The sequence below is a fragment of the Mirounga leonina genome, unplaced genomic scaffold (assembly GCF_011800145.1).
Source record: "Mirounga leonina isolate KUSES-001 unplaced genomic scaffold, KU_Mleo_1.0 Mir_101595, whole genome shotgun sequence".
NCBI lineage: Eukaryota > Metazoa > Chordata > Mammalia > Carnivora > Phocidae > Mirounga > Mirounga leonina.
In genome coordinates this window covers 4233810-4251778 of record NW_023270158.1, presented here as the reverse complement: position 1 = coordinate 4251778, position 17969 = coordinate 4233810, and the positions used below count along the sequence as shown (strand labels likewise).

Sequence of the window (17969 nt, the reverse complement as noted above, 5' to 3'; positions counted from 1 at the left end):
CCTAGGCAAGCGCCTGCCTTTTCGGTGGCGTGACCAAAGAGTCAAAGGCGATGGCCAAGGGGAGCGAGTTCCCGCAATGGAACTTGACGCGGACCCCGAGGTCTCGGTTGGGGGCCCATCACAGTTTTGGGTGCTTGGGCTGCGCCTGGCTTCTTTTTGGCGGGAGGGTAGATGGTGAGGGGGAGGATGGAGGAAAACTACCAAGGGCTTTCCTGGGCTTGCAGCGTCTCGTCGCCCGCCGCCGCTCACACTGCCTTCCGGCGGCGCCCCCAGCTCGGGCCCCGCACGCGGCAGCGGTCATAGGGCGTGCTTGCGGCGACCGCAGGGCACGCGGGCCAGCCGGGGCGGGGGCGGGGCGGTGGCGGCGGTTGCGGGGCATGCGCGGCTCCGCGCGCGGCTTCTCAAACATGGCGGCGGCGGTGTGAAGACCGGTGCCGGCTCGCGGGACCAGTGTGACAATTTCGCTCCTTTCGCCGACGGGACCCGAGGTGCGTGGCGACTCTGGGCCCCGTGAGGAGCAGAGAGGCGGAGCCGTGGCATCCGGTCTCTGATCGTTGTCCGAGGGCGGGCGGGTGGCCGGGAGCCCTCCGCGGCGCGTCCCGCGCGAGTAACGCCCCCTTACCGCTCCGCGGGGTCCGGCCTTAGCTCGGCCCCGCACCCCCGTGGCCCACCTTTGGCAGCCTCACCCCAGAGGCCAGGGCTCCCCTGCCCCACCTAGCGCCCTCCGCGACGCCCCACAGCTGCTTTTGCGCAGCCCCTCTTATTCCCCCGGGGCCCCGTCGCTGGTCCCGGGCCCATCCCTTGCGCGGCGTTTGGTTGCCGTGTCGCTCTCTAGCCGCCCCCTGGCCCAAAGCGCGGACAGCACCCTCCTGAGCATCCTCTTGCTGTGGGTGGAGCTGGGCGGGGGGGCCGCGCTGGGGCCCCGGGGCGGGCAGCGCCGGTGGGCGGTGGGGCTGAGGAGCAGTGATGACTTTGAGTGGTCTGGGCTGAAGCCCGCCCGGTTGCCTTCCGGGGAGTTGTGAGATAACTTTTGGAGTTTGGGAGGGAAACGTTAGCCCGGAAGGATGCGCCTGTGGCGGAGCGCGGGTTCGGTCCCGGTGCCAGGTGCCCATCGGACACGCGCCCCGGGGCTCTGGACGGTTGGGGAGGGGGGCACCGGTGGCTCTCCCGCCGGGGAGAAGTGGGGCGGGAGGGCGCGGCCCTCCTTGCGTGTGTGTGTGGGGGGGGGCGGAGAGGGGAGCTCCAACTCTCCCGAGGAGCTGCAGGGCGGCCACTGTGGTCTCGCGGCGTGACCTGGTCTAGGGACCAGTGGTGCCTTTAAGGAACAGCGGTCTTGCTTTTTCCACCTGACTAGTGGTTGTGCTGCATCCTGGTGTAAATCGCCAAATCGCCAGAGAGCGAGCAGGCGAATTTAATAGATTTTGCACCTTGAGGTTATATATAGCTTTGAGGTCTGTAATTTGCCCCCTTCTCCGGCCCCCAAACGTTTGGCCAGCACCGGTAGTTACAAATCCCCGTTTAAGACTATTGATGTTTTTAAGGGTTGTAAAACATTTGTCATTCATTACCAAGTGTGATTATAATTTGAAATTAGCTTTTATCTTGAAGATTTAGATCAGCTTTTATGAATTATGTGTTAAGGTGACTTTAGGATATCTCTGGAAAGTGAGTGGATCTGTTAGTAGGGGGAAGGTAAGGCAGGGAAAGTGGATACTTTGATCATATGATTTACAAAATTATCAAGGATAGTTTTCTTTACCAAAACAACTGCGGATGCTGCTGCATTTTTAAGGCTCCCAGAGCTATTCATGTTTCTGTTTTGGGGAAACAGTATTATAAGATGTATATCATTTATGGAATACAACTTCCTATGACAAGCAATTGTATTATAACAATAGTTCATAGATTCATTTGATTCTTTTCAAAAGCAGTGCTTGGGAATGTTCTTCAGTAATCACTATTTTGCCTTTCTTGCCATTCTTTTTCTTAGGTACTCATTAAATAATGTATTTCCAGGGATGAATTTTCTTTTCAGTCTTTGGTTTTGTATATTTAATGGGAGGAAGGTGAAAATAAGCTTTTGGAAAAAAGTCCAGTTGGGACTTTGAGAAAGGAGTGAATTTATGAGCACTCACCTGATGCTTTGTATTTGTTTGGCTATAGTTTTATCCATAGTCTTCAAAACAATCTGAAAGATCTTTTCAAAAACTTAAACACATTTAAAACAGCTTTGGAACTTTTGAATGGATAGCATATATATCACACAACCTTATAAGCTTAAGGGTGTGTACCTGTTTCCTTTAGAGAACCTGATTTGTTTTGAAATTGTTTGGAAAAAAAAAAGATTAATGTAACTGAACTCCATTATGTGTGAGGTTGCTTTAAAGCTAATGATGTCATGATATTTACAAAAATCATTGGAGTCAGTCTTAAAGAGGTGGTATCAGTTTTTCTCATGAGGCAACTGTTTAGTCTTTTTTGTTTCAATCAGTACATCTTTTTGAAGTGCCTGTGCTGTCTGTAGTATGGAGTTTAGTTCAAGGTGCATTTACTTAGAGGCTGTGAATGTTGGCTTCTGGATGTTTAAGGCTGCCCATCAGTAATTTATTCCTGAAAATTTCCAAGTTATAGCTAAGAAAATCAATATGAATGTAAAACAAGTAGTTATTTTATTTCAAGGGCAAATTCAGGGAATCGGTGTTTTGTTTATAATTCTCTAAACAAAATTCTGGGTGTAACTGTGAATTATTTCTTACTTGGGTTGAAAGCTATACATTTTTATGAGATTATTTTCTAGGTCAGACAGATAAACATATGGATTAGGCTTGGGAAGAAAAATGAATTATTGGTATAAATTGAAATCTCTATGTGCTCTGGAGATTGAGGGTTTTTTTTTTAATGCTAAACAACTTTGCTTCTATGACCAAGTAAGTAGTTTAGTTTGTAACTAAATATTAACTGACTCATAATTTAGAGCACTTTCTTTTTTCAAAATGTTTCAAAAATCTCTGAGCTAAAAAATAATAAGGGTTATGGTGGCCAGCTATAAGCCAGATGTGACTGTCATTTTCTTTTGGGTTTGTTCCTTTTTAGCTGCCTGCCTGTTCCCCCCAGATGCTTCCTATCTCCCCTCTTCCTGCCCCCGTTCCCTTTGCTGTTGGTGTCTGTTTCCGCATCAGTGAAATGGTCAGGGTAATCCTGCGCTGCCTCACCGAGAAATAATTGATGATAGTGAAGTGCCTTGAAAAGGCTGAGTAAATACCAAGTCTTTTGAATGAAAATGATGTAGCCCCTTGTTCCATTTAAGGAAAATCCAAATCCCAATTTTAGTTTGTGCTCTTGGTGGGGTGGGGGCAGAGGGAGGAGGAGGAAAATTTCACTTGAATATTTTATTGTCCCTCTCTTTGGGTTAATAGAAATGATTGTTGTAACTTTAGTAACTGGAACACTGGAGGATGCAAGGGATCCTCTGCTATTTGAGTTATTAGTTGCCTCTAAGTCTTTTTTTTTTTTTTTTTGCCAGGTTACCCTTTCCACTCCCCTTTTCCCCTTTATGCCGGCTCTATTCTGGTTCCAGCTGTGAATGGAAATCTGAGGTCATTTTCTCTTTTAGTTCACCTCTCTGGGAGTTTCATTGTCTCCTCATAGTCATATTCCTGGTTTTTAGGATATACAAGATATGAACAAAGTGAGCTCTGCCAGCCATCAGTGTTAGAGCTGTGAGGCTGTGGTTGTGAATATAGGTCTGGCATTGCCAGGAGATGTTTTGTAGCTTGGAGTGAGCAAATCAAGCACCCCTAAGAATTTTAAGAACATTATTGATGTCTGAAAATTACTACATAATATCTTAGGATTTGAAGTGGTAGTTAATTTCAGGAACCAAAAACCTGGAAATTTTGAAAATGGCTGATGTTGATGATTTTGAAAGAAAAAGTTCACCCTTCCCTGGGTTGGGGTCTTAATATTTGTGATCCTTTTGTCTTAGGGAAATAGTTGAAAGAAACCACTGCTGTTTATCTTATGTTAGAATGGGTTGGTATAATTTAGTGGTAAGTGTTCCAAGGCTCTAACTAGTTTGGGCTTTGGTTACTCGAAGTATAGAGATGCCTTTACTATAGTGATAACATCTCGTTTTAAAAAAGATACAGAGGTGATGGTTCTTAAAGCCAGATAACTTAAAAAAAAATTTTAGAAGCCATCCAAGATTTGGAATGTGCATATATATATTCTTTGCTTTTTATGAGTAAGGCATTTTTGCTTATTTTGTCTTTATGTTGTCTAAGTAAACCTTGGCCACCTTGGAAATAATAATAGGAGTGATTTTTATGCTAAATGGTTTCTACTAAACATATATCCCTAAACTTTCCCCTACTTTCATTTTTTGGGCATGTGGTGGAAAGGTTTTGACGTAAAAAATGAGGATATCTTGTTTCGTGAAAAGTGAAATATTTGAGAATCCTTTAAGCAGTTTATATGATGGTGCTGTTCCATTTAATTTCATACTCATCTCCCTAAGCTAGATGAATTTCTTATTTAACCAAGGAGAAAAAAAAAAAAGAATAAGCTTTTTTTTATGAGTAAAGAGCTGGGAAGCATTTGAAGATAGCATTTGACTACCTACTACTTGTGACCTGTGTTTATGGCTGTGGCTCTGCCCCTTCCTAAGTTTATAGGAGCAAATTGTTGTAAGAGCGGAAAGAGAGTGCCCACCTTTTGTGGTAATGTGCCACTGTAAACTTCAGAAGGGGCAGATATATTGCAATTCTAGGGCATACCTTTAGGATACTTTCTTTTCTCAGGGAAAAGTTGGTGGGACTCTCTTTGCTTTTTGTCTTTAGAATACATATTTGATTTTTCTCACCCTCCGTTTCTCATAAGGATTAACTGGTGCAGAATTCCAGTCATAAACAGCTTCATTTGCTTGGTATGTACCTTGTAACCTTGACATGATCTTTTAAATTTAGTATGTGTATTGAGAGAGTTCTTATTTTCTTTATCATTTGGTCACTTTTCTCACCTTTCATCATTCTTAGTTTAAGATTTTGCTTATATATTTAAAGTTGTGATTGAATCACATGTGTTTTTTCTGTTATCTTGCTTCTCTGTACAGTTGTAAACATGTGCTTTTTGCTGTGAAACTGTTGTCTTTTTTCTTCCATTTGAAAGATTTAAAGTATTATTTGGAGTATTTCTCAATATACTTTAATGTTATTTGAAAAATATGATCAGTATTATCTTTATTTTTTATTGATTTGGTAGAGCTTCATAAATCTGTTCAAATGAAACACATTATCTTTGGTAGTTATTAAAAGAATTAAAATGCAGTACTCTATACTGGTAAGTACCTTTAAATATTGCTTTGTTTTAGATTAGAAACTCTGATTTGAGATTTTTTGGGGTTGAGATTTTGAGAGGTTCTAGAAATGCTTAAATGAATTGATTTACTGACACCTGCCTCACGTTTTAAGTGTTGTCAGGGATGTTTAGTTTTCTGGTCACTTCAGACTGTGGTTTATTGCATGCTTTTCTGTAGTCTGTTGTCTAGCAGGGATTGTTGTTGTCATCATTTCCATTATTTCTTGTAGGGCTGGTGTTAGAAACCATAAATCTAGACTGCTGTGATAATAGGAACAGGCTGTAACCTGACCCAGTTCTTTTGTCAAAATGTCGCACCGAGAGCTGCCTGTAGTAAATTGACATGCCCTGCTATTAACTGAAGTCCTCCGCAAATGTCGGTGGGCAGCAGGTCTTTGGGCAATTAGCCTGTGGCTATGCTTTAAAACCTTAGGAATTTACAACTATAAACTGGGATCTTGGCAACCCTTGACTTGTCTATCATCTATCTGTTTTCTGACATAACATACTTAAGTAAATGCATAGCTTTCAGATAAATTATTTTAAAATTGCAAGTAATTATTTCAACTTGTAAGCTATAATTTTTGAGATAAATTAAAAATTCTTAAAAATAGTTATTTTCTTCTTGGGTTTGTTTTGATACAGAAAAAGATGAATTTCTAACTTTTTGGGGTAGATTTTACTAAAGCATAATTAAAATTGTTCCTCTAGAAACCTTAATTTCCTCCAGGAGGCTAGATTTGATAAATCCTCACTATCAAAAATGTTCATTCTTAATATTGAATATTCACAGTTCAGAGATGGAATTTTAGTTTTAAAGGTAATTGCAACATTAGAATTCAGAGGTTTTTTTTCCTGATTACTTTTATAGATATATCAGAAAATGGGAAATTTGATTATTTACTTGAGTGAATTGAGTAGGTGTTTGTGCGATCCTTAAGTAATGAATCACGTCCAATTCCAACAAGTTATATATGGCTATATGATGGATATGTACATTTTTCCTATCCTCTATTAGGATGATCACTATTACCAGAAGCAAAAAAAAATTAAAAAAGTTAAAAGAGCCAGCTGCTCTTTGTCAAAAGAAAATATATAGCTATAATGTATTTCACTTAAATCAGTATTAGTTTTTGCATTTAGGTAGAAATGTGAAGTACTTTTTGCAACCAAAGTAATAAACTATTTTCAAGTCAAAATGAAAAACTTAAAGGTGCTATCTTAATGCAGTTAACTCAGGCTTCCCTATCATCCTCTTACATATTGACTGGGCAGCAAAGAAGACCTTTTTTGTTTGTTATTCAATTTTAAAAACAGTGTCTTTATAACAAGATAGACTAAAAAAGAAAAAAAAGTTCTACTTATGCTATTTCATTAATATTTTCTGGTGAATTATGTATGTGTATAACTTTATCACTTATTCCAACATTTTCTTTAAAACTACCAGCAAGCATATCTGTGAACCTCTCCTGGCCTTGAAACTTCTTATACTGTTGATATACTCAAGGGAATATAATGAAATATTTATGCAACCAAGTTATTTTGTGTGTAGTAACAGTGTCTTTTCCTTTTTGTGTATGTGAATATTGGTTTAAAGCATGTGTTTTAGTTCTAATTGTAATGTGATTTGAATTTATAAACTGAATTCTGGTACAGTATATATTCCTAGCTGTTCTCCTCCCCCCCCCCAAAAACACTTAATAGTAGTGACCAATTTACACTGGGGGCCTGTCTTTTTGAGACCTCAAACATCCTAGAAATCAAATTCAGAGTAAAAAATTAAAGGTTTTTCAGATGTTGGGAAGGAGGATGATGTGAGGAGTAGGGGACTGTCTCAGATCTCACAGAATTTTTCTCCTTGGCCTGTTGACCTAGACTTGTGTAAATTAAACCATAGCAGATTGAACATTGCAGGAAGGAACAGAGAACAACAATGACAGCCAGCCCCCTTCCCCCCCCAATATTTTTAAAACCACAATGTCCTGGGACTATATGGTTTAGGTATAAGTAGCCAGTAGCATAGCAGATTACATTTACTCATTTAGCAAACATTTTAGGGGCCCTACATTATGAAAGACACTGTGGATAGACAATGGAGAATACAAAGATGAACCAGGCATAATACTGCCCCTAAAAGCTTATTTCCACCAGGGGAGATAAAACATGTACACAAACACAACAGAAGAAATTCTAGTAAAATGGTTAAGCATTCAAGGACCTATGTCCAATCTAACTGGGTGATCTTGTGCAGATCTTTGAGCCTCAATATTCTTAACTTTCAAATGGACATTAATAACAGTAACAACCCTCCAGGCTTGTAATAGGCTTTAGATAGAAAAAATGTATATAAAGGCCCTAGTAGGGTACCAGACATTTAGCAAGAGTTCAGTAGGTGACAACTCATAGTATTTATTATTACCATTTTCATCACTATCATCATTAGACCCTAGGGACTATAAGTTTTACTTTCTTATGCCTCATGGATCCACTCTATCCAAAGTGCATGGTGTGTCTCCTTTTCCCTTTCAAAGCGTGGACAGTGTATTGAAACCCTGTCTTTTTGGAGTCTTAACAGACTTAGGTTTGAATCATTTTTCTTTCACTACCAGCTTTCTGATCTTCAAGGATCAGCAGAACTTGGTAATTGATAAGATACTGGACAAAGGAAGAAGAGAATCAAAGATGACTTCTAATTCAGAAAGATTGGGTATTAGTAATGCTTATTAAAAAAGGAAGCAGAGGAAGAGTCACTTATTTTGGAAGGCAAAAGAGTTTGATTTCTTTTTTTACTTTTTTTTTTTTTAAAGATTTTATTTATTTGACAGAGAGAGACACAGTGAGAGAGGGATCACAAGCAGGGGGAGTGGGAGAGGGAGAAGCAGGCTCCTGGCTGAGCAGGGAGCCCGATGCGGGAATCGATCCCAGGACTCTGGGATCATAACCTGAGCCGAAGGCAGACGCTTAACGACTGAGCCACCCAGGTGCCCCAAGAGTTTGATTTCTTAAATATGTAATGTTTGAAGTAGTTGTGAGGCATTTAGACAGATGTTCAATTGGCTAGACTAGAAATTTTGGAGAGAGATTGAGACTAGAGATGCTGATGTAGGAGTCATCCACATAGGGATGTTGCATCACCATGGAATAGAATGAGATTCTAGACTCTAAAATTACTAGAATCTAGAGAAAGAGACTGACTAGAGAATAGAGAAGATAAATGGCTAGGACAGGAGGAGGAAGTAGACACAGAGGGATAATAGAGGTAGGACAATCAGAACCTGAGGCTTAGAAGAGAAGTGTCTGGAATGAGGGGTGACCTATCACTCCTGAAGTGTCAAGAGAATAAGGGCTGAAACACTGAAATGGGGTCTGATCCCTGGGAAGTAATTAGGGTTTTGGAAAGCAGTTGTGGGAAAAGAAGGAAGGTAGTGGTCAGATTGCAAAAAGTAAAGTATCCGAGCATCTCTTTTTGTTTTGAGTGTTGTTTTATTTATTACCAAAATCTTAGTTACCAGGAAAAGGTTAGTCTGGTAAATGTATAATATAGTAGAGAATCTTTTCTACACCGATAAAACTTTGATGTTGTCTCATTTTAAGGTCACTTTACTCTTTAAAAAAATGTGGATTTTAATATCTGCCAAATGGGGGAGGTTCAGCGAACAAGTCTAATAATAAATGCTTAAGTTTGGACATTATGTATTCCCACCTATGGGACTTCTGTCTGGGAAATATGCAGCAAATTTTGCTCTTGGTGCAGGAACAACCTTATCTTCTTCAGCTGTATTTTGTTTATTTTTATACCTTCTCAGGTTGAGATTCTATATAATTCCATCCATTTTATAACATCTGACCAATGGCTTAAAGTTGAAAAGGGCCCTGGGAGATTCCTTCCTTGTCAGACTTGTTAAGTTCCTGTCCTTGTCAAAATGTTTACCCTTATTGACTTTTCACATAGTGGTCTCTAATAAGAGACTCAAGGTGTATTACCTTACCTTCAAAACAAAACCAAAAAAAAAAAGAAAAATGGAAAAGCAAAACCAACAACCTGAAACAAACAAGTAATGGAAAGGCCCTGTAATCTTAGAATTATAGACCCATTAACTTGCCAAACAGTTCTTTAAAACTTTGTCTTTCTCAAAGAAGAAAAAAAAACCCTAGAATTTTCTCCAGAATCACGTAAGATCAATGGGAATTTTAGGTTTAATAATTCTACTATTGGGGTGCCTGGATGGCTCAGTTGGTTAAGTGTCTGCCTTTAGCTCAGGTCATGATCCCAGGGTCCTGGGATCGAGCCCCACGTCGGGCTCCCTGCTCAGCAGGGAGCCTGCTTCTCCCTCTCCCTCTGCCTGCTTGTGTTCTCTCTCTCTGTCAAATAAATAAATAAAATCTTTTAAAAATAAAAAAAAAATAAAAAAAAATAATTCCACTATTAATCATTGTTTAATCATACTGAGAAATGGCTGAAGACAATGCAGGGATTTTCAAAGCATTTGTTGATCTCTTCTCAGCTCTTAATTCTATAACAAATTACAGTCTTCAAAACAAATGGTTTTGTAAAAGGTCCCAGAATATCAATGCTTGTTCAAAGTTTGCTAGATACAGCAACTAGATTTAGTGTAGCTGTGGTATGTTGGTAAAGGAAATATCAGTGTCAGACACTTATAAAATAGTGCTAACCAGGGGTGCCTGGGTGGCTCAGTTGGTTAAGCGTCTGCCTTCTGCTCAGGTCATGATCCCAGGACCCTGGGATGGAGCCCTGCATCCGGCTTCCTGCTCAGCAGGGTGTCTGTTTCTCCTTCTGCCCCTCCCCCCACTCATACTTGTGTGCTCTCTCTCTCTGAAATGAATAAATGAAATCTTTGAAAAAAAATAGTGCTATCCTAATACTTTTATTTTGGCTGATTTATATTTGAAAAAAAATTTTTTTTAGCACAGTGAAGTTGCTCCTTGTATGCATTTAGTGAAGCAACTTCTCTGTATGCTGGCAAAAACAAAACAAAGCTTTTAATTTTTTTTCCTTGCCCAAATTTTCTCTCTCATGTAACATGGAGAGCTACTTTGGGAGTCTTATTTGAGTCTTTCTTAAAAGTGCTGAAGCAGTTCAAAGTATATTGAGAGCAAAATTAAGCTTTTCTGTTGTTTCCTGTGCAGACGACAACTGTGTGAGATGCGTTTTTATTTCTAAAAGAATGTTAGGCTCTTAATTTTTTCCAGAAAGACAGCAGCTGTGCTATCTTCATATCTGGTATGTAAGTCATATAGATATGTTCTTAGCTCCACGGCATATCTTTATTTGAGGCACTGGGAATTCAACTATGAGTTAATGCTAGCAGTATTTACCAGTAGATCATGGTCTGTTCCTTTGGCTTCTATAATCTCTACCTTTGTATTGTGACGAAAGATGTAGGTGAATTATAGTGTAATGCTGGGGCATTTTAAGACGGACAATAGAACTTTTATGTTTTCTCAAATTATACTCAAAGATAGTTTGTATTAAATTAACCAGCATTTCTTTACATCAAGATCTGTACATATTCCTCCTAGTACTCAGCCCTAGGAAAATGTTTATTTTTTCCATTGAATTTGTATTTTTGTCTTGTGTGAAACTCACATAGACCAGAGAGAAATTAATCATTCAGGTTGAGTACTAATTTTTTTCCAACTAGTACATTTTTATTTGCTCTTTTTTTTAGGGGTGGGGAGGGGCAGAGGGAGGGAGAATCCCAAGCAGGCCCCACGCCCAGCGCAGAGCCCAATACAGGGCTGGATCTCACGACCCCGAGATCATGACCTGAGCCAAAATCAAGAGTTGGTTGCTTAACCAACTGAGCCACTCAGGCACCCCTGTTTGCTCTTTTTAATAATAAAAGCCCCATCCTTCTATAAGTATGTTTTTATACTGGAACTACTAATCCTTCTTAAAAATAGCATGGTATAGGACAAAACAATTATATAGAAATGGTGAAAAGTTTTGGTGATCAAACAATATTAAAAATGTTTGATAAATATGTCATAAATTTAAAAATTAACCCAATGCCCTAATAAATGTATTTTCATCTAACTTGGTGTTTATCACTTTTTTTTTTTAAGGGGTGGGGCAGAAGGAGAAGGAAAGAGAGAATCTTAGGCAGGCTCTACCCACAGTGTAGAACCTGATGCGGGGCTTGATCTCATGACCCAGAGATCCTGATCTGAGCTGAAATTCAGAGTTGGAAGCTTAACCTACTGAGCCACCCAGGTGCCCTGGTGTTTATCACTTTTTAGATTACAAAATAAGCCCTAATTTTTCTCCTATTTTGAGTGTTAATCTTGAGAATAGTGGAGTTTTTCCTTAAGACATGAACTTTTTTTTTTTTTTAAGATTTTATTTATTTATTTGAGAGAGACAGAGAGCACATGAGTGGAGAGAGGGAGAAGCAGACTCCCTGCTGAGCAGGGAGCCTGACGCAGGGCTCAACCCCAGGGCCCTGAGATCATGACCTGAGCTGAAGGCAGACGCTTCACCGACTGAGCCACCCAGGCGCCCCAAGGCATGAACTTTTAAAAGGCATTTATTATTGTCCAGTTTTTATTTTAGCTAAAAATATTGCCTTTATGAATTATCATATGGGCAGAATTTTATTGGAAGATTATTAATATATGGAATTTGGAAAGTGTATATTTAAAAGTGGTTCAAATGTATATTATATATGGATTTACGTATGTGATTTTTAACAATTGAAAGGATATATACCAAATGGTTAACAGCAGGTATTGCTTGATGGTAGGGTTATAGGTGATTTTTTTCCCCCCTTTTCTTATCTGTCTTATAATTAAAAAAATATATTTTTAAAAAAAAGTAAGTTTAAGCATTCGCTTGATTTTACATCTAGTGCCTAGATTGAGAATTTACACATTTGTATGGTGCCTGGATGGCTCAGTCAGTTGAGCATCCTACTCTTGATTTCAGAGGTTCCTCAGATTGAGTCCTGCATTGGGGTCCGCACTGGGGGTGGAGCCTGCTTAAGATTCTCTCTCTCCCTCTCCCTCTGTCCCTCCCTAAACACCCCCCCCCCCCCCCCCCGGCCCGCCCCCCCTTTCTTTTTTTTTAAAAAGATTCTATTTATTTATTTGAGGGAGAGTGCGCTCAAGCGAGAGAGAGAGAGAGAAAGAAAGAAAGAAAGAAAGAAAGAAAGAAAGAAAGAAAGAAAGAGCTCAAGTGGTGGAAGGGGGCAGAGGGAGAGGAGAAGCAGACTCTCCGCTGAGCAGGGATCCCCCCCCCCCCCCCCCGCCATGGGGCTCGGTCCCAGGACTCTGGGATCATGACCTGAGCCGAAGGCAGTTGCTTAATCGACTGAGCCACCCAGGCACCCCCCCAAAAAAGAAAAAGAAAAAAGGAATTTACACATTTGCATATGCCAAATATAAACCTTCGATAGTAGAAATATTGGGGAGAGTCAGGAGAGAAAAACAAATCAAGGAAATATATGAATTTCAGAATATTTGAAAACAAATATTTTATAGTGATTCAACAGTTCCATACATCACTCAGTGCTCATCATGACAAGTGCATTCCTTAATCCCCATCACCTATTTCACCCATCGCCCCTACCCACCTCCCCTCTGGTAACCTTCAGTTTATTCTCTATAGTTAAGAGTCTGGGGCGCCTGGGTGGCTCAGTTGGTTAAGCGACTGCCTTCGGCTCAGATCATGATCCTGGAGTCCCGGGATCGAGTCCCGCATCGGGCTCCCTGCTCAGCAGGGAGTCTGCTTCTCCCTCTGACCCTCACCCCTCTCATGCTCTCTCTCTCATTCTCTCTCTCAAGTAAATAAATAAAATCTTTAAAAAAAAAAAAAAAGAGTCTGAATGGTGTCTTCAAACAACTCACTGCACTTTAACACCATGAGGGCTGAAAGGGAAAGCTTATTGAGTCACTGACTCATGCACTCATAAACAGTTTGAGTTCTTTTTGTGTATTGAAGGCTTTATTTTGGCATGACTTTGGAATTCACAAGAGATACATCTGCGCACTGGTGCTGAGTGACTATGATAATTGAAAAGGAAAAGTTTCCAAACTCTGAAAGAGTTGATCTTATCTAATATGGCTAATCTCAAACTAAAGGGATCTGGAATTCTTCCTGTCTTTATCTGGGGATAAATAGTATTTATTTTATTCCTTGGTCTGTGGGTCTACCTTAAAATAAGTGGTTTGGATTCCAAAGCATTGGTTTTGAAGTTAAGAATATTTGCATTGCATTTAACTCTAAGAAAGTTCTTTTTTTATAGAAATACTTATTTTAGGGGCACCTGAGTGGCTCAGGTCATGATCCTGGAGTCCTGGGATTGAGCCCCACGTTGGGCTCAGCACTCAGCCGGGAGCTTGTTTCTCCCTCTCCCTCGGCCCCTCTCCACTCATGCTTGCTTGCTCTCTCTTTTACTCTCTCTCAAATAAATAAAATCTTTTAAAAAATTATTTTATACCCATCAGCAGCATATGAGAGTTCTAATTGTTCCATATCTTCATCAACATTTGGTATTGTCATTCTTTTTCATTTTAGCCATTTTATGTAGTCGTATCTCATTGTGGTTTTAATTTGTGCTTCTCCAAATACTAATGATGTTGAACATCTTTTCACATGCTTAACAGGCCATTTGTGTATCTTCTTTAGCAAAGTGATCGTCCAAATCTTTTGCCAATTATGTTTTTATTGGGCTGTTTGCCTTTTAAAAATTGAGTTGTAAGAGTTCTTTATATATTCTGGATGCGGATCTTTTATCAGATACATATTTTGCAAGTATTTTCTCCTATTCTGTGGCTTATCCTTTTCTTAACAGTATCATTTGAAGAGCATTTGTTAGTTTTGATAAAGTCCAATGTATCAGTTTTTTCTCTGATGTGTTGTGCTTCTTTGTGTCATATTTAAGAAGTCATAGCTTAATTTAGAGTCACAAGGTCTCTGTGTTTTCTTCTAGAAATTTTATAGTTGCAGGCTTTACATTAAATTTATGATCTTTTTTTGAGGTAGTTTTTGTGTATTAACTTCTGAGATAAGTGTTGTTTGTCTTTTTTTTTTTTTTGGTACATGGAGATGTTCTAGTACTATTTGTTGGAAAAAGAAAAAACCCCAAAACTATCCTTTCTCCATTAAATTACCTTGGCCCTTGTGTTGAAAATCTATTCATGGGGTGCCTGGGTGGCTCAGTTGTTGGGCGGCTGCCTTCGGCTCAGGTCACAATCCCAGGGTCCTGGGATCAAGCTCATGTCTGGCTCCTTGCTCAGCGGAGAGCCTGCTTCTCCCTCTCCCTCTGCCTGCCGCTCTGCCTACTTGTGCTCTCTCTCTGTCTCTCTGTCAAATAAATTAAAAAAAAAAAAATCTATTCACCATATGTATATATATGTGTATCTTTTGGGACTCTATTCTGTTCCATTGGTCAGTATGTCAATTCTTATGCCAATACCACTCTATCTTCATTAAATATTGCCTTTGGATAAATTATTAAATCCAGTTTATTAATATTTTCTTTTATGGCTTGTGCAATTTTATGCCTATTTAAGGAATCTTCCAACTTGTGTGCATGGTACATGGATTTACTTATTTAGGTCTTCAAAGATTTACTTTTAATCATCTCTATACATATATCTTCACCTCCTAGGATTATAAGATTACTTCCTCAACTAATGGGAGCAAATGATAACAGTTGAGATGAAGAATTCAGTTATAGTTTAGAGATTTGAAAGAAGGGCATAGGAACCTGGGTATACCTTTTATGTGTGACCCATCCCTCAGTTTTTCAACTGAGCCCCTTTTGTATAGTAGAGGAACTTAATGTAATTCACAACTTTTTGCTCTCTGATTAGAGTTGGTAAGTGCCTTCACTCCCTACCTGGATTACAGCTCATCTCCCTTTACTTTCTGCTTGGATTCAGCACCCTTTATATATTTCAAATACTGTCTTTTTCTTTTCTTTTTAAATTTATTTTTTAAAGATTTTATTTATTTGAGATAGAGAGAGCACGAGTGGGGTGGGGGGCAAACGGAGAGGGAGAAGCAGGCTTCCCACTGAGCAGGGAGCCCAATGCAGGGCTCAATCCCAGGACCCTGGGACCATGACCTGAGCTGAAGGCAGAGGCTTAACTGACTGAGCCACCCAGGCACCCTCACTTTGTCTTTTTCTTTAGCCACTCGGCTATGGTCTTTAATTGAAAACATCCTCACTCACAGTGGTATTGAATATTTAATTCATTTGATTATTCCAATCTGACTTTCAGGGCTGATGTCTCAGAAGGGGGGGTAATGCTTTGTGAATCATCTCTGTATGGGTGGCTTCTGAAGGCATGGGCCCTGAGAGACTGTAGAGGGAAATAAGAGCCCAGAAGGAACCTGAGCAAGTCTAGCATTTCATAATCAAGTAGAGGAGGCAGGAGCCTCTTCAGTGTCCACTCATTTTGTATCTTCAGCCTGAAATTCCTCTCTGTCTTCTCTGCTCATTGAAATACTCATCTTTAAAGGACCAGTTCAAGTGCCACTTCTTTTGAAAAGGCTTCTTTTATATTCCCAGTTAATTGTGTTTTTGTCTTTGCACAGAGCACCACTTTTACCTCTCTTAATAGAGCTTGTATTTTATTCTTTGTTCGATAATTAGTTGTTAATAAGTCTCTCTCACTAGATTTCTAAGGTCTTTTGTAGTAGATTGTGTATCTTCTGTCTACACAGCACCAAGCATATAGGAATTCTGTAAATATTTGTTAAATACATGACTATATCACATCTGGAAACTGGTGGTGGTGATATAGAAAGGAACAAGAAAAGCTTTAAGAAAGAGATGGGATTTATGTTTGGTCTTAAAGGATGGCTAGGATTTCAAGAAGCAGCAGAAGAAAGGGTATCCCATGCAGATGGAACAACATGATGAGTTTTGAACTAGGCCACAGTATAGCTGTAGGCGGTAGATGTCAGGTGGCTTTGAAATTGTGAGGGACCTTAAATAGGCCCAGCAGAAGATTTTTTGTTCAATTCAGTAGTCAGTGAAATCACTGAAGCAGGTAGCTGATTTGGCAAGAAAGCAGCTTAGTCCGTATCTGACAGGTATTGGGTAGGTTGTGGTGGGGAAAGACTTGTGGCAAAATGAGTTAGGCGACTATGGTATTAGACCAGGCAGGGGCTAATGAGCGTATAAACCAGTTAGTGCCAGGGGAAAGAGAAATGAGAGAGTGCATGTTGGCTACTGATTGAATGTGTGAGTGAAAGAAGAGAACTTCACACATTCAGTCATACCTGGGGTTTTAAATCCCAAGTACCTGGAAGAGTAGTGTGTCGGTAGGAGAAACAAAAATGTCAGAAGGAGCAAATTTTGAGGAGATGATGCTTGAGTTTAAGTCTGTTGAGTCAGAGATGCAGAAGGCGTTCTGGGTGGCTTAATGAATGTGTTCTCCATGGGCTTCTTTAAATAACAAATTATCTTCCGTTATACACATTATCATGTTCTGACCACAGGCACACAGAGTAATGTGAGATGGATATCCAATTGCCATATTAAATATTTCTGTGTACATAGCTCTTCTATAGCACTCATATTGTGTTTTTTATTCATAGCTCCTGGATGGAGCTGTTGGAGGGCAAGGACAGTGTATTATTTATCTTTGTTGTAGATTGCCTGGCATATTGAGGACATGCAGGAAAAGTTTGAATTAATGGCTCACAATACACAGATCTTTGAACAAGTAATTGTCTTGTTAGAAGACTTGACTCTTGCAGTTCTTACAAGTTGTACTAACACAGTCATGATTCTTCCATCTCTCCATAATATGGGCTCAAGTGGGTTTTGGGATAGGCCTCAGATTGAATCCCAACTCTACCAATTTACCATCTGCTCCTTTTAATTCATTTAACCATAAAATTCACCCTTTTAAAGTGTTATAATTCAGTTGTTTTTAGTGTATTCACAAGGTTGTATAACTATCACCACTATTTAATTCCAGAATATTTTCATCACCCTAAAAAAGAGACTCCTTACCCATACCCATTAGTAGTCGCTCCCCTAGTCCCTCTTTCCTCAGCCCCTGCCAACTATTAATCTACTGAACTTATTTTTTATTAAAGGGAAATAAATTAAAATGATCTAAATCTATAACTGATTTCTAATAATAATGCCCTTCAGAAATATGCTAAAAGGAGGCATTAATTGATCTTTCTCCTTGTAGGAAAGAGTACCAGAAAAGAATACCATGGGGCGAACAGTGAACGAAGGTAAGATTTAATTCCTAAACGTGATGATATTTTTATTCATTTGGGATGAGTACCTTCTAGTAGACTGAACTTTTGAAAAAAAGTCCTTTTAGAAATAAAGTCATAAGAGATGTTAAGTGCTTAGAATTGGAATTTCAGAACTGAATAGCTATTAAAGATAATTATGTTTTTCCTTACTAGTTTTTTTTTTTAAAGATTTTATTTATTCATTTGACAGAGAGAGACAGAGAGAAAGAGAGAGAACAGCAGGAGGAACAGCAGAGGGAGAGGGAGAAGCAGGCCCCCCGCTGAGCAGGGAGCCCGATGATGCGGGTCTCCATCCCAGGACCCTGGGATCATGACCTGAGCCAAAGGCAGATGCTTAACCGACTGAGCCACCCAGGCGCCC

General features: G+C 39.8%; 1 protein-coding gene across 4 annotated transcripts in view; it reads left to right on the top strand.

Annotated features, from left to right (window-relative positions):
• Window positions 1-400: 400 nt before the first annotated feature.
• The window catches only part of SCML2 (Scm polycomb group protein like 2), a 95338-nt gene continuing 77769 nt past the window's right edge, over window positions 401-17969 (top strand). For all 4 annotated transcript variants that reach the window (XM_035000300.1, XM_035000305.1, XM_035000291.1 and 1 more), the window contains exons 1-2: window positions 401-488; window positions 17536-17581. In XM_035000300.1, the coding sequence (XP_034856191.1) occupies window positions 17560-17581 (22 nt within the window). In that variant the 5' untranslated portion in view covers window positions 401-488; window positions 17536-17559. The remainder of the gene's footprint in view (window positions 489-17535; window positions 17582-17969) is intronic.